This window comes from Gorilla gorilla, chromosome 13 (genome assembly GCF_029281585.2).
Source record: "Gorilla gorilla gorilla isolate KB3781 chromosome 13, NHGRI_mGorGor1-v2.1_pri, whole genome shotgun sequence".
NCBI lineage: Eukaryota > Metazoa > Chordata > Mammalia > Primates > Hominidae > Gorilla > Gorilla gorilla.
The window spans coordinates 28,285,047-28,299,608 of record NC_073237.2 but is presented as its reverse complement, the minus strand read 5'-3'; the positions used below and the strand labels follow the sequence as shown (position 1 = coordinate 28,299,608).

The 14,562-nt window shown below is 48.3% G+C and overlaps 1 protein-coding gene and 1 long non-coding RNA gene across 3 annotated transcripts in view; one reads left to right on the top strand and one right to left on the bottom strand.

Moving 5' to 3' along the window:
* Positions 1-408: 408 nt before the first annotated feature.
* Positions 409-2,158, bottom strand: CCL19 (C-C motif chemokine ligand 19). Its single transcript, XM_004047972.4, has 4 exons — positions 1,928-2,158; positions 1,053-1,185; positions 773-866; positions 409-682 (listed from the first exon to the last, which is right to left on the bottom strand). Exons 1-4 carry the CDS (start codon positions 1,974-1,976, stop codon positions 662-664), a joined length of 297 nt encoding a protein of 98 aa, XP_004048020.1. The 5' UTR covers positions 1,977-2,158; the 3' UTR covers positions 409-661.
* Positions 2,159-12,271: 10,113 nt separating this feature from the next.
* Positions 12,272-14,562, top strand: part of LOC134756855 (uncharacterized) — an 88,224-nt gene continuing 85,933 nt past the window's right edge. Inside the window, exons 1-2 of one of the 2 annotated variants that reach the window (XR_010130168.1) lie at positions 12,272-12,377; positions 13,795-13,879. This is a non-coding gene — a long non-coding RNA (uncharacterized lncRNA). The remainder of the gene's footprint in view (positions 12,378-13,794; positions 13,880-14,562) is intronic. The other variant, XR_010130169.1, reaches the window with a different exon arrangement.

The window sequence follows — 14,562 nt, the reverse complement described above, 5'->3', positions numbered from 1 at the left end:
AGAGCTGGTTCCCCACAACTCCCTTCCCCCCAGTGACACTGGATTCCTCAGACACCTGGATGCTTGAACACCTGCCTTGGAGAGCAAAGAGTGGGAGGCATGAGACGCTGGCTCATTCAGGGAACTGACCCAAGCTTAGTGTCGCTGAACTATGGAAAGCAATGAGGCTGATCCTGAGAGCATCAGGTTGTTAAGTGGAGGTGAGCAAGGAGACCCCCTAGGCCACAGAAGAGAAAATAGATCCTGCCATTCCACCTCCCCCTTCCTATTCCTGTCCACCTGGCTAGACAGCAAATGGACAGCAGACAGATCTATGGGTGCCAGGTGCCTTTTTTTTTTTTTTTTTTTTTAAGGCTAGTTAAGCAGTGGGAGTGGAGAAAGAACAAAGAAATCTGTAACAGGTTGTGATCAATTAGTTGTAAACACCAGGTGGCTTTATTGGTAGCATTGCAATCTGGGGGTGGAGCAGCTTTACTCTGACCACACTCACCCTCTCGCTCACACTCACACTCACACACACCCCAGGCCCTGTCCTGGCTGGTCAGGTCTGGTGCAGAGGAGCTGGAAGCCTGGTCCTTCCTTCTGGTCCTCGGTTCCCCAGGTTAGGTAATAATTCACAATGCTTCACTTGGACTCCGGGCTCCCTCTGCACTGTCATAGGTTAACTGCTGCGGCGCTTCATCTAGAGGAGGAAGGAGAGGAAGGATCATGGGCTGGAATCTTAGACAGGAGCTCAGAGGGAGGAGACAGGGCCAGGGAGGGCCAGGCTTGCCTTGGCTGAGGTCCTCTGCAGTCTCTGGATGATGCGTTCTACCCAGGGCTGGTCTGGGGGTGCACAGAGCTGGCGGCCCCTCAGTGTGGTGAACCTGGGGTGAGAGGCCGGAGAGAATGTAGCCCCAGAATCCAGCATGCCTGGGGACCATGTCTGGGAACCTGTTTCAGGGATTTCCTTGAAGGGGTTGGGCTTGGCATGGAGAAGGGGAATAAGAAGGTGGGAGTCTCAACAGGGGCTAAAACGGGAGATGAGGCTAGACACCCTCCCCACAACTCACACTACAGCAGGCACCCTGCAGCCATCCTTGATGAGAAGGTAGTGGAAGTTCCTCACGATGTACCCCGGGATGGGTTTCTGGGTCACAGACAGGCAGCAGTCTTCAGCATCATTGGTGCCACTCAGAGTTGGGGCTGGGATGGGGAAAGAAGGTGACAGGACACAGGGACCCTTGAGGGTGGAATGGCCATGGCCCTAGCTCGGATTGAGGACACCTGTGTGTGTGTGTGTGTGTGTGTGTGTGTGTGTGTGTGTCTGGTGGGGTGGGGGAGGAGTTAGACCTGGTATTCAGCCATTATGCACCAATATGGCTCTGGCTCTACTGGTTGCTAAATATATTGTCATACTTCTAAACTGTTTTGTAAATAACCACTGCCCTGAGCCCCACAAATGACTTCCTGCTGCCCTGATCACCCCAACCTCTCTCCCAGGACAATCCAGCAAGTAAAGAGTTAATGCAGGTCACAGTGTGGGAGGGGCGTGGGGTGGGGTAGGCTGGTGTTAGGAGCCTTATTAATTGCTAAAATTTTTGAATATCAGCCTTGGCTTAGTGTCTGCCATTCTCCCTACCTTAAGCAAATCTCCTTCTGCCTGGGAAACAGAGGCAGCAGGAAATAGAGCTTGCAGAGACAGCCACAGCCATAGGCCCCAGGATGTGCTAAGAGACACACCCGCATTGGGATTCAGGGGAACAGGGACACCCACACTTACAGGCACACATGCAGGGACCTGCCAGGCTCACCGAAACATACAGACCTAAGCATTTGCCTGAACTCATCATGTCCCTTACGTCCAGTGCCAAGCAATCTGAGATCTAGACATTACCCACTGCCAGCCCCCCACTGCCCCTGACCCTGACTCTCCCTTCAGCCTTACCTGGGGAAGTCCAGAGAACCAGCAGGCTGAGGGCCAGTAGCAGGGCCATGGAGGGTGAACAGAGGCAGGCCAACGGTGAATGTGTGAGCGCCAGCTGTCTGGGTGTGTGCAGGATCTGTGTGAGGCTGCAGGGCGACTGGGATGCAGGGGTGAAATGCAAGGTGTAAGTGATGTGAGGCTGGGAATGTGAGCCCTGCAGCTGACTCCTATTTATGGCCAGAGCTTCACTTTCTCTGCCTGAAATTCCCCTTCATGTCCCATTCTGTGATTCCCCTGTTGCCCCCCTCTTTCTGGCAGAATCGCACCCTGCCCCCCTTCTTCCCCCTGCGGTTGCCCTTTCCTTCTGCTTTCCTTGGCTCCTGCTCTGAGAACTTAAGTCTGCAGTCTGGCCCAGTAAAGGGGGCTGTGCACTGTTTCTCCAGAGAGAGGGATTGCCCTGTCATCCCATTGATGGCATTTGCATCATCAACCATGAAGCTGGGGTTCAGAAGTGATGGTCAAAGGTGGGGGCCACAGTGAGGAACTGTGCTCCCTTCCTTAGGTTTATCCCTTGTCCTCACTGGTGCTTCTTTCTTGGGCTGGTGGTGAAGAAGGCTCCCTGGCACCCTCAGGACAACCATGAGATCCTGGGGTGGCCACCAAGGTCATCACTGTGCCTGCCCACTATGTGGGAACCAGTCCTTCCCTTGGGGCAAGCAGAGCTGAAAGGCCAGGTACCTTGGGAGGTGGCCCAGGACCCCATCCCACATCTCAGGCCTCTGGGGCTCAGCAAACCCTCCCCTTCCTCTATTTACTGTTTTCCTATGTCCAACACCTGGGTCAAAGGAACAGCTGGAGGGAGCCTGGCTTGGAATAGCCCCCTTCATTTTCCCCCTTTTCTCAGTCCTGGGAACCAAGAGGGGATTTCTAAGGAGAGGGGCTGGCCAGCTCATATTCAGACAAATCTTAAAATTTCAAGGAATCGGCCGATGGGGGAGGGGACAAGTGACTTCCCATCCTTATGAGAAAGGTCAGAAGAGAAGGCCTCGAAAGAGAAACTAAATGTGAAATGCCCAGTCACCCGTCGTCACCCAAACCCTAGACCCTCTTTTGGATGGAGAGAGGGAGGGGGAATATTTCCCTCTTAAATTTCTGACTTAGCTTCTTTCCATTCATTAATCATAATAATAGTAATGGTATTTTTGATTGTTTACTATGTGCTAGGCTCTATGTCAAGGACTTTACCACTATTACCTTGCTTAACTTTCCCAAAACAATACCATTGATGTAGTTTTTCTTATTTTCACATTATTATTCTTATTTTACACATAAGGAACATGAGGCTCAGAGCACAAAGCCACACAGCTAGTAAGTACTGGAGCATGATTTGGACCCAGGTGTGCTCTAGGGTTTGCAGTCTTTACCTCCACCCCACACCGCCTGTCTGCCACTTGGTCATGGCACAGCACGGGTAGTCACGGTGCAGAGGAGGGAGACTCTGCAGACAGAGCGCCTAGCTTGGGATTCAGATTCCACCACTTACTAACTGTGACAAGGTGAAAATTCTCCAGTGTCTGTGTCTTAATGTCCTTATTTGTAAAATGGGAATGGTAGAAGATCTACTTCTTAGGATTAAATGAGGAACCCTGAGTAAAGCCCTTAGCTTAGAGGCTGACACACAATAGGCTCTGTTAGCCATTGTTCTTCTTTTGTCCTTTTTTTTTTTGAGACTGAGTCTCACTCTGTCACCCAGGCTGGAGTACAATGGCACGATCTTGGCTCGGAGCAACCTCCACCTCCTGGGCTCAAGGGATTCTCCTGCCTCAGCCTCCTGAGTAGCTGGGATTACAGGCACCCACCATCATGCCCGGCTAAATTTGGTATTTTTAGTAGAGGTGAGGTTTCACCTTGTTGGCTAGGCTGGTTTCGAACTCCTGGTTTCGAACTCCTGACCTCAAATGATCTGCTTGCCTCCGCTTCCCAAAGTGTTGGGATTACAGGCGTGAGCCACCATGCCTGGCCTTCTGTCCTTTTATTCAGGTATCTGTTCATTAATTCATCCATCCACCCCTCTTTCCATCGATCTATCCATTCTTCTGTCCATGGTGGTTCTGGTTATTCTGTTTGCCCCAGCCTATCCATTCTCCACTCTTCACGGCCCTGCTCTGCTCCCTGGAAGGCTGACCTCTGCAGATAGCATTACTCAGGGTCACCTGCTTTCTGGCTTCTGTTTGGGGCTGGCCCATGGGAAGCAGCAACAGATCAGTGGTGGAAGGAGAGAGGGGTATTAATTCCCCAAATCCTTCATCTTGCTGCAGTTCTGGCAGTGAATAATTTCCCCTGTGGCAGTTGTTTTCAAAGAGTAGCCTTTGGGCGGCAGCAGCAGCATCACTTGGGAGCTTGTTAGAAACACGAATTCTTAGATTTTACTTCCCACTTACCACATCTGAGACTCTGAGGATGGGGTCCAGCAAACTGCATTTTCACATACCCTCCAGGTGACTCTGATATGTGCTAAAGTTTGAGATCCAAACGAGCCTCAGGGATACCATCAAATGTACCTCATCACAGGAGTCTCAGGAGGAGAATAGAGAGAACAGGGCATTAAAAAAATTGAAGAAATAATGACAAAACATCTGAAATCTGATGAAAAGTATGAATATACATATCCAAGAAGTTCATTACGCCTGGCCTGCTATGTTGTTATGTTTATCAGAGATCTTTGTTTCTTTGTGTGGCTGTAAGTTATTACTTTTTGTCCTTTTGTTTCATTCTGAAGGTCTCCCTTTAGCATTTCTTTGTTTGTTTTTTGTTTTTTCTTTCTCCCTTTAGCTTTTCTTATGGGCAGGTGTACTATTAATGAACTTCCTAAGTTTTGTTTATCTAGAACAGGAGTTTGAGACAAGCCTGGCCAACATGGTGAAACCCCTTCTGAACTCCTGACTACTCAGCTACTCAGGAGGGCTGAGGCAGGAGAATCCCAAGGCTCACCTTGGCCTCCCAAAGTGGTCTACAGATTGAGGCCCACTGGTCTACAGTGATCCTTTTGGGTTGCCTCCCTTCCACGGGTCTATCTCTATTCTTTTTTTTTTTTTTTTTTTTTGATACAGTCTCAATATGTCACCCAGGCTCTAGTGCAGTGGCACAATCTCAGCTAACTGCAGCCTCTGCCTCCCATGTTCAAGTAATTCTCCTGCCTCAGCCACCCGAGTAGCTGGGATTAGAGGCATGCGCCACCACGCTTGGCTAATTTTTTTTTTTTTTGAGATGGAGTTTTACCCTTGTCACCCAGGCTGGAGTGCAATGGCACAATCTCAGCTCACTGCAACCTCCGCCTCCTGGGTTCAAGCAATTCTCCTGCCTCAGCCTCCTGAGTAGCTGGGATTACAGGGACCTGCCACCACACCCAGCTAAGTTTTTTGTATTTTTAGTAGAGATGGGGTTTCATCATGTTGGCCAGGCTGGTCTTGAACTCCTGACCTCAGGTGATCCACCTGCTTTGGCCTCCCAAAGTGCAGGGATTACAGGCGTGAGCCACCATGCCCGGCCTAATTTTTGTATTTTTAATACAGACGAGATTTCACCATGTTGGCCAGTCTGGTCTCAAATTCCTGACCTCAGGTGATCCACCTGCCCCGGCCTCCCAAAGTGCTGGGATGACAGGCTTTGGAAACACTGTTCCCTCCCCTTGCCCCTTCAAGCCTTTGTATGGTAATGGTTTCTCACCATTGCTAGACCCCAACTGCCTATCATCCCATGTTAGTTCCTTAATCCTGACCTAATCTCTTAAATTGTCCGTTTATTAAAATCTTTCCAGTTAAATCTTTTTTGAGTGTATGTGATATTGTGAAATATATATCTGGTCTTCATCTTCCTTTTCTGACATATAGCTCCTAAAATCCTTGGAATCTTGGGAGAGATTGTGTCTTTTGTATGCTAATAAGATAACTGGTGGCTGGGGGCCTCTAGACAGCCTCTGGATGGGAGCTAGTCAGCAGAAGAACCAGCCATGTGGTTAGAGAGTTGGAACATTCTCTAACATTCTGTAGTGGTGGGGAGTCCCACCCACTCCCCACCTCTGGGTAGGGGAAGAGGGGTTGAAACTTGAGTTGATAAACCAATGGCTGATGATGTAATCAATTATACCTAGGTACTGATACTTCCATTAAAAACCCGAAAGGACTAAGTTGGGGTGGGGGCTTCTGGATAGCTGAAAACATGGAGGTTCTGGAGGAGGGTGCCCAGAGAGGGCATGGAAGCTCCACACCTTTTTTTCCCCATACCTCACTCTATGCATCCCTTTCATCTGGCTGTTTATCTGTCCTTTGTAATATCCTTTATAATAAATGGGTAAGCATAAGCAAGTGTTTCCCTGACTTCTGTGAGCCGCTGTAGCAAATTAATTGAACCCCAGGTGGGTTGTGGAAACCCTTATTTATAGCTGGTCAGTCAGAAGCATAGGCCACACTCTGTGCTTGCAATTGGTATCTGAAGTAGGGGGGCAGTCTTGTGGAACTGAACCCTCAACTTGTGGGATCTGATGCTACCTCCAGGTAAATGATGTCAGAATTGAATTGAATTAGGGGACACCCATCTGGTGTCCACTGAGGAACTCTCTGCCAGATAATTTCTTGGTGGGGAGAAATCCCCACACACTTAGGGGTAACCAGAGGTCACAGAAGTATTGAGTTGTGAGAGGAAGTAGAGAGTAGGGAAACATGGTTTTCCCTGTATCCTTGGAGTGTGCTATCTGTTTCCTGCCAGGGTCCTCACTGATATAATTGGCAGTACCAGGACATAGATTCCCAAAATGGGATTCTAGGATTGGCTTGCCCTTGATGAGGGCATGGATGGTCTCTGTGATTGGGAAAAGAAGACACAAGTAATCTGGAGCACGTAGAAGCATCACAGTCACTTAGACTATCACTCGTGAGGCATGGATGAAATGTTGGAAGTCAAGACTTTAGGAGATAAAGTACCTGAAGCACTTACTTACTATGGCCACAAATGATGATTGAAAATGGTGATTACTATATTGTTACTATAGTACTATATTGAGGCCAGAACCTCACTGGCCATTTCTGATTGTGCTAGTAAAATTCCAATAAAAAAGATAAGGTTAGGCCAGGCACAGTGGCTCACGCCTGTAATCTCAACATTTTGGGAGGCTGAGGGGGGCAGATCACTTGAGGTCAGGAGTTTGAGACCAGCTTGACCAACATGGCGAAACCCTGTCTCTACCAAAAATACAAAAATTAGCCAGGCACGCTGGCGAGTGCCTGTAATCCCAGCTACTCAGGGGGCTGAGGCAGGAGAATCTCTTTAACCCGGGAGACAGAAGTTGCAGTGTGCAGAGATCATGCCATTGCACTCCAGGCTGGCGACAGAGCAAGACTCCATCTCAAAAAAAAAAAAAAAAAGTTTAGACCAGGAACTTCTAACTCAAATGGAAGTCTTAAGGAATGTTTACTGTATGTGGCCACATGACAGATATGGCTGAGGATCAGATCCAAGACCCGAGTGTCTTGGATTCATGTCTGAGTGATGATGCCCTTATCCTGGAATAAAGGCACTGTTGGGAAGGCATAGGACGCTGAAACTTGGAATGGTGACATTTGAGCAGAGATGAACAAAGCTGAGAACTTTGGACCTTCAAATCCCCCTGAATCTTCCTTGGTGGCAGAAGATAATTCCCCCTTCCCCTGTAAACCATGAAGGATCCAACCTTCCCTTCCATTAGATAATAACTCTCTGGCAAAGGGCATGCCTTTTTCCCTCAGGACTCACCCTGACCAGCCCTCAGAGTCTCCAGGCCCATAGCAAGTTTAATCCTAACATTGTCTGGACAGGAAAGTACAGGATATGCTCCAAGAGCAAGAGTGTAGGTGCTGGGAAATTTGCAGGAACTTGTCAACTTGTCCTGGGAGAATTCCAGGAACCAGTGAGGACAAATTTATTGATATAGGTGTTCTCATGTAGGATTTGGGTATCATTGTGTTATTATTAGCTGAGCACCTGGGAGTTGTGTTAATATTCTGTTGGGTTGATTCCTGGAAGCCTGGATTTGACAGTGGCCTGTGATCAGTGAGGCTGAGGTGCTAGAACCTTGCTGGCCTGTTGTAGAACTCCTCAAACTTTAATGTGTGCATGATTCACCTAAGAGAATCTTATTAAACTGTAGATTCTATTCAGTAGGTCTGTAGTGAAGCCCAGGATGTTTCATGTTTCACATTCACAATTTTTTTTTTTTTTTTGAGGTGGAGTCTTGCTCTGTCACCCAGGCTGGAGTGCAATGGCACAATCTCTGCTCACTGCAACCTCCACCTCCTGGGTTCAAGCGATTCTCTTGCCTCAGCCTCCCAAGTAGCTGGGATTATAGGCACACACCATCATGCCCAGCTGACTTTTGTATTTTTAGTAGAGATGGGGTTTCATCATGTTGGCCAGGCTGGTCTTGAACTCCTGACCTCAGACGATCCACCTGCCTCGGCCTCCCAAAGTGCTGGGATTACAGGCCTGAGCCACCACGCCCAGCCTTCACATTTCACAAACTTTTAAATGATGCTGATGCTGTGGTCCTTGGACTATACCTTGAATAGTAAAGTAGAGGAAGAGGTTCAAAGGTTAGAAATAAATGTTGAAATTACCTATTTTGTACACCTCCGAAAGGCCCAGAAAGATTCTTCTTCAAGGCACAAGAACACATTAGTGAGGGGAACGCCAACTCTTTGAAAAGCACTGTGTGGCTTCTTTAATAGGCTAGACATGAGGTTGTGAGATGCTCTCTTGGGACTGGGCAGCCTTATTTCAAGGTGAATGATGGAATTCTTGCGTGGTAGAGGACAGATGTTACCACCTAACCATGAGTGATAAGGTGAGTGAAATTACTATGAAATCTGTAGGGATGAATGGTAATCATGTGCTTTGCCCCATAGGAATATGCGGTGGTAGCTAATTAATCATGGTGTTCCTAGTAATGAAATAGATGGACAGCTTAGTAATGTTCTACTCGACCCATACAAGTGGAAAAATTCTAGACCTTGTAAACAGAAACTTGATTTTCAGGTTATATTAAGGATTTACAGTCTTACCCAGTTTCTAGACTTAAGCCGGTTTCCCAGAACTGAATCCTCTTGATTGGGTGGGGGGCTGGGGGATCCTGGATCTCTTTCACAGGCGGATTCTATAAATCTTCCTCCTAGTCAGTGTTTTTCAAGATGTGGTGAAATTTCCAGGCTATGGAGATGGGGACGAGCTGAAAAATAGTCATCTAGGGCATAACGTTCAAGAGCATTTTGGGTTTTAGAGGCAATATATACTGTATTTATATGTACTACTGCAAAATGTACTGCAAAATGTACTACTGCAAAATGGCTGGATTATTGCATAAAGGCTCATAAAGATGACAGGTTTTTTTTTTTCTTTTTTGAGACGGAGTTTCACTCTTGTTTGCCCAGGCTGGAGTGCAATCACGCGATCTCGGCCCCCAGGTTCAAGTGGTTCTCCTGCCTCAGCCTCCTGAGTAGCTAGGACTGCGGGCATGCACCACCACACCTGGCTAATTTTGTCTTTTTAGTAGAGATGGGGTTTCTTCATGTTGGTTAGGCTGGTCTTGAACTCCCGACCTCAGGTGATACACCTGCCTCGGCCTCCCAAAGTGCTGGGATTACAGGCATGAGCCACCATGCCCAGCCAAAGCCGATAGTTTTGAATGAGGTCCAGGCTCCGGGGAAAGTTGCCCTGCTGCTCTGGCTGAATGACCCACAAATCCAGTGAACTTCATGTCGTCTGTGGCAGATAAGGGTGTGCGGTAGGAGCCCTAGTAGGAGAGTTAAAGCAAAGAATCTTAGTGTAGTGGAGTAAGGCCATGCTTCTTCTGCTAACAGTTCTTTTCTATTTGAAAAGCAGCTCTTGATAGGCCTTGGGGCCCTGGTCTAAAACTCAGATTATAGTTCATCCAGTGACAACGTGACCTAAGGGTGCTATCTAAGCAAATCATATAGTTGGATGTGCACAGCAGCATTCATTATGAAATGAATTGTGTATATGAGACCAGACCTTAGAGGTTTCAGAAGGTATGAATAAAAGCAGGGCCAGATGGCTTGGACTCCTACTTGTGCTGTTTTCTGCTTCTTCCTCTGATCACACTTACAGCTTCATGGAGATGTTCTCTAAAAACAGTTAACAGAGGATCTGTAAGGTATGCTGGCATTAGCTGGAAGAGACAGCTGATTACAGCCCCAACCAGGGATGGTCCTGAAATACAGTGGTTAAGGGAAGTCCTCTCAGTGGGCAGAATTTGGGGCAGTACATTTAGCGTACACTTTGCCTAGAAGAAGAGATGGTCTGAGGTTTGGAGCTATACTAATTCATGTGCAGTGGCTGCCTACAACAACCCTGCTCTCACCTCTGTAAGTGGTCCCTTCACTAAATTCTTTTCCATTAACCCTTTTTGAGCATGCCGTTTGTTTCCTGCCAAGATCCTAAATGACACAATCGTATAGTGCAAAGCTGGCGGAGAGGTTTTAATTCAATTTCAATACCATCTGCCTGGAGTGCCTGTTGGGAAGGACCCTGAGAATCAGCAGGAAAGGGTGAAATAATGAAATAACAATAAACAAGGCATCTGTTACACATTCATTCAATAAATATTTATTGAGGGCCTCCTATGTGCCAGACACCGTTCTTGGCACTGAGATACAGCAGTAAGCACAACAGATACGCGTTCCTGCTCTTGCAGAGTTGTTATGCTAATGAAAGAGACAGACAATAAGCAAACAAGAAAAATCTATACTATCTCAGATGGCAATAAGTGCTATGAAGAAAAATAAAGAAGGCAAGAGGGATAGGGAGTATTGAGGGAGGGTGTTATTTTAAATAAGGCAGTCAGGAAAACCTTTACTAATAACATTTGAGCAGAGAGCTGACCTGACAAAGGTGAGGGAGAAATCCATGCAGAGGTCTGTGGGAAGATGTTCTGGGTAGAGAAAACAGCAAGGGCAAAGAGGCAAGAGTGTATCTGAGGAATAGCAAGGAGGCCAAAAGGGGAGGGTGGTAGGAGATATACAATCAGATAATAACAGGGGCCAGATAACACAGGGTTTTGTAGGCCATTGTTATATTCCGCGGAGTGAGATGGGGAGCTATTGGAAGGTATTGAACAAGTATGATCTGACATAAACTCTCTCTAGCTGTTGAATGGAGAGTAGATCAAACTGGTGCAAGAATGGAAGCAGGGAGACCAGGGTGGAGGCCGTTGCAACAATCCAGGGAGGAGATGATGGTGCATGGAGTTGGTGAGAAGTGCTCAGATTCTGGAAACAAAGTAGAGCCAATAGACTTTGCTGAGGGGTTCAGCATAGGATATGAGAGAAAGAAGAGGAGAGAATACTGCAAAGTTTTTGACTTGAGAAACTTGGATATAATTTTAGTTAACAAGATGAGGATGATTGAAGAGGAGTGGGTTTGTGGGGAGATCAGGACCCTGGTACAGACTTAAGTTGAAGCTGCATGTTGGGCATATTAATGGAAATGTTAAGTAGGTAGCTGGGATGAGTCTGGAGTTCAGGGAAGAGATTCTAGCTGAAGACACAAATTTGGGATTAAATGGATGGTATTTAAAGGTAGGAGACAATGAGGTCACCAAGAGAGTGAGTGTAGATAGAAGAGGTCCAAGTTCTAAGTCCTGGACCTCTCCAACATGAACAGATCAGGAAGAGAAACAGGAATCAGGGAAGGAGGTGGCAGTCAGGGTGTTCCGAAGGTACCCACTATCATGGCAAAAAGGGAAAGGACACAGGCCCGGTGGGTGAAGTGTTTAAGGCACCTACCCACAGCTGTTGGTTTAGATAATCCAATGGGGGTGGGGGACTGGAGGTCAGGGAGGTGTTTGAAACAGTTTCTGACCACAGGTACAGAGGCATCAGCGCTACGTGCTTCGCCTTGTTCACCCTCTTCCCAGCCAAGTCGTTTATACAGGGTTCTTGGTTCAGCCTGAGCCCTGGGAATCTTGTTCCAGCTCAGGGCAGATCAACCCACTCAGCCCAGCCTAGCCTCATCCTTTTTCAAGGAGCCTGTCCAACTTTCGTGCTCCAGGTCTGGCCAAATCCCCGCCCCAGGGGTAGGAGATCCTGAATGCGCGCGTACTAGCCATTGGGGCAGGGGAGTCAACCAAGGTCGTGGTGGGGGTCGGGGTGGGTGAATGACTGTAGGGAGAGGACCCTGACTAGATGGTTAGTGTATGTCGCATGCATGAATGTGCGTATCCCGAACTGTGTCTGTGGGGCTCTGGGCGACCGGGGTATGTGTGCGGATGTGTGTCCGCGCCCGTGAGCGTGCCCATGCATCTCCCCTCCTGGGCCTGCAGGGGGCGCCCCGAGCCTGGGAAGGGAGGCTCTGGAGTGGGGCGCGGCTGCGGCAGAGGGGTGGGCGCATGCGGCTGTGACCCTGCGAGCTCCTCAGAGAGGCTGCGGTGAGCGGATGTCCGAAGTCCCTGGGCCTGGAACAGCCTCTGGCGCCCTCCCGGCTCCCTGGCCCCGCCGTCCCTGGGGTCCCCGCGCGCGGGCCGGGCGTATGGAGGGGAGGCTCGGGCTGTGGGTGGTGCCCGCGCATCCGATGACCTGGGCCGACAGTTACCCCGGGCCAGGACACCCCCGTCCGGCCAAACCCCCGCCACCCAGGCCCCCGAGCCTCGGGGGTCCTCTGCGGGGCCGGCCCAGCCCGGTGGCCGGGGGAAGGCCCGTGTTTGTCGGCGAATATGAAGCATTTATCTTTCCCTCCCACGCCCCAAATAATCCCGATTTACCCAGAGCCCAAGGTGCCCAATGTTGAAGTTTTGAAATAATTACTGTTTGGCTTAAAGGCTGAAGGAGGGTTCACATCACCTCTGGCACTTCGCTCGCACCCGATAGATATCTTACACCACTCATTACGGGGCCAACGCTAAGAAAGGTTTCCTCACTCCACGGAAATATATTGAGATGCTAACCGTGTGCGAGGCGCGAGGCTGGGGCTGGAGGATGAAGGGCTATAGCCTGACATGGGCGGAAAAGGAACTTGTCTTGCCCATAAGTGGACACAGGGAAACGCGCAACCTTTGGCCTAGAATGAGACACATGTGAGAACAAATCGTAAAAATAATTGAAAACAAATTGGTCCTAGAAAGATGAAGGAAATGAGAATGGAAAATTCAACCCCCACTCCTGTTTTCCTGTAGCAGACAGAGGACTGCTGCCTCCTGGTGGCCGGGCGGGGCAGTGAGCGCCTCCCAGCAGGCGGAGGCTCACACAGCGCAGGGGATACTCCGAGCAGAAGCTGGCGCTGGCTGCTTAGGCCTTCACAAGTGGTGTTCAATTATTCTCTTAATATTGGATTGAAATTTATTGTTACCACAACCCATGATTCTAAAGCAAAAGTCTCAAAGAATATGGTAACAGACTTTCTCTGGGGTGTTTTAGTTTGCTGCCTACTGAGAAATGGTTGTCTTGAAGAAAACAGAGCTTTCAGCTTCTTGACATAGCAATAGACGTAGGTCACCAAGATCACAAGGTCATACAATTCCCCTTAAAGTAGGCACTACTAGAAGAATTACAAATATAGGCCTGGCACAGTGGCTCTTGCCTGTAATCCCAACACTTTGGGAGGATGAGGCTGGAGGACCCCTTGAGGCCAAGAGTTGGAGACTGCAGTGAGCTATTACTGCACCACTGCACTCCAGCCTGAGCGACAGAGTAAGACCCTGTCTCAAAAAAAGAATTACAAATATAGGCGTTAGGAAAAAAGAGAGTTGGCAATTTCAGCATCCACAAAAATGGTAATCCAGCCCAAGACTGATGGCAAAGGATAGAAACGTTGACGACTTTAACAAAACAGCATTATTTTGTCCCCAGATACAAGGAGAAGTAATGCCTGGATGTGAGAAAGAAAAAGAACTTCACAAAGGATACCAGCTGAAGCTTAAGACATATTTTACAGGTAAGTGATTATAGCTGGGAAACAAATTAACGTCACCTTTCATAGACAACAAGTGACAGACCCCACCCCTCTGACTCCCACTAGGTCATTTGGCATGGTAGAGGATACCTAGTGTGTTGTTCTGGTAGCCCCATAATTTAAATTTTTTTTTTTTTTTGAGACGGAGTCTTGCTCTGTTGCCCAGGCTGGAGCACAATGGTGTGACCTCGGCTCACAGCAACCTCCTGGGTTCAAGCAATTCTCCTGCCTCAGCCTCCCGAATAGCTGGGATTACAAGCACCCACCACCATGCCTGGCTAATTTCTGTATTTTTAGTACAGACGGAGTTTCACCATGTTGGCCAGGCTGGTTTCGAACACCTGACCTCAGGTGATCCACCCGCCTCGGCCTCCCAAAGTGCTGGGATTACAGGCATGAGCCACTGCCCCCAGCCCATTATTTTTAATTTTTAAAAGAAAGGTATCAAAAGAAAGAACCCGACAGTTGTTGGTAATCACAGCCCTCTAAAAGGATATCATTAATAAGTAGGAATTGTGGCCAGCCAAAGTGTGGCCCAAGTATCCTGAAGGGAGGGGTTCTTAAGAAATCTGATTGCTTACTCTTTAAGAGTTTTTTTGTAGGCTACTTTGCCTGTGGAGTAACCATTCTTTTATTCCTCTACTTTCTTAATAAACTTGCTTTCA